The 805-nt window shown below is 50.3% G+C and overlaps 1 protein-coding gene across 1 annotated transcript; it reads left to right on the top strand.

Moving 5' to 3' along the window:
* Positions 1-2: 2 nt before the first annotated feature.
* On the top strand, positions 3-494 carry LOC109480665 (the record flags this gene model as incomplete). The annotated part of the gene is made up of 1 exon (XM_019782894.1): positions 3-494. A coding segment is annotated over one exon (492 nt), but the record flags the coding sequence as incomplete, so codon positions are not given.
* Positions 495-805: the final 311 nt, after the last annotated feature.

The following is an 805-nucleotide window of genomic DNA, read 5'->3' as shown; positions in this document are numbered from 1 at the left end:
TGGACGTCGCCTTGCGCAATAACAACAATTCTTCCAGCACCATGGGTATGGAAGCAGACCGGGCGTTTCCTACAGACCGGGCCTTTCTGCGGGACTTTCGGCTCATCGGCCCACTGACTGTGGGATTAGGGGTTTTCGCAGTGCTGTGTGGGGTGACGGCTTTACTGGAGGACCGAGACAGGAGAACGAAAAGAATATTCGTCCGAGAGCCTTCAGACGACGTACGGCAAGACGTCGACGGCGATCTGGGGCAAATCTCAGTACTTTGCAAAGAGTACCACCCGGGTTATGCATCTGTATCGAGACTCTCCAAATACAGACTCCCACGCTTTACAGTGGGCTCGTGTCCGAACCTGCGGTACCAGCCCGACTCGCCCGCTCGCCTGAACCCGCTGCGGGGGTACATGAAGTCCATGCCCTCCCCCGTGCCGCTACGAGACTTGTACAGGTTTCAGCCTCTCCGGTGTGTAGGTGAGACACATGATCTGACTTGAACGGACTGTCTTGGCTTTAGGAACACAATGGAAATGTCAAGAGAGAGGTTTGGAGCACTACTCTAAGATGTTATTTTTTACTTTTTGCTGTTTCAAGCTTAAGCTTATGGAATACATGTTGTTTACGTGCCATTGGAGATCAGATATGCGGGGGAACAGTTGTTTCCAAACGACTCCAAATTGCAATTTGTGCTAATTCTCATTGGAAACGCATAACATTGAAGTACCAATTATTTTTATTTACGCCCCGTCCTACGCTAAAAGTCTTCTCTGGATCCCATTACTGTGCACACATGTTCCATGAGCTACGC

The sequence above is a fragment of the Branchiostoma belcheri genome, unplaced genomic scaffold (genome assembly GCF_001625305.1).
Source record: "Branchiostoma belcheri isolate BF01 breed outbred unplaced genomic scaffold, Haploidv18h27 scaffold52, whole genome shotgun sequence".
In the NCBI taxonomy this organism is placed as follows: domain Eukaryota; kingdom Metazoa; phylum Chordata; class Leptocardii; order Amphioxiformes; family Branchiostomatidae; genus Branchiostoma; species Branchiostoma belcheri.
The sequence above is the reverse complement of the archived record's forward strand: the minus strand, read 5'-3'. Positions and strand labels throughout refer to the sequence as shown.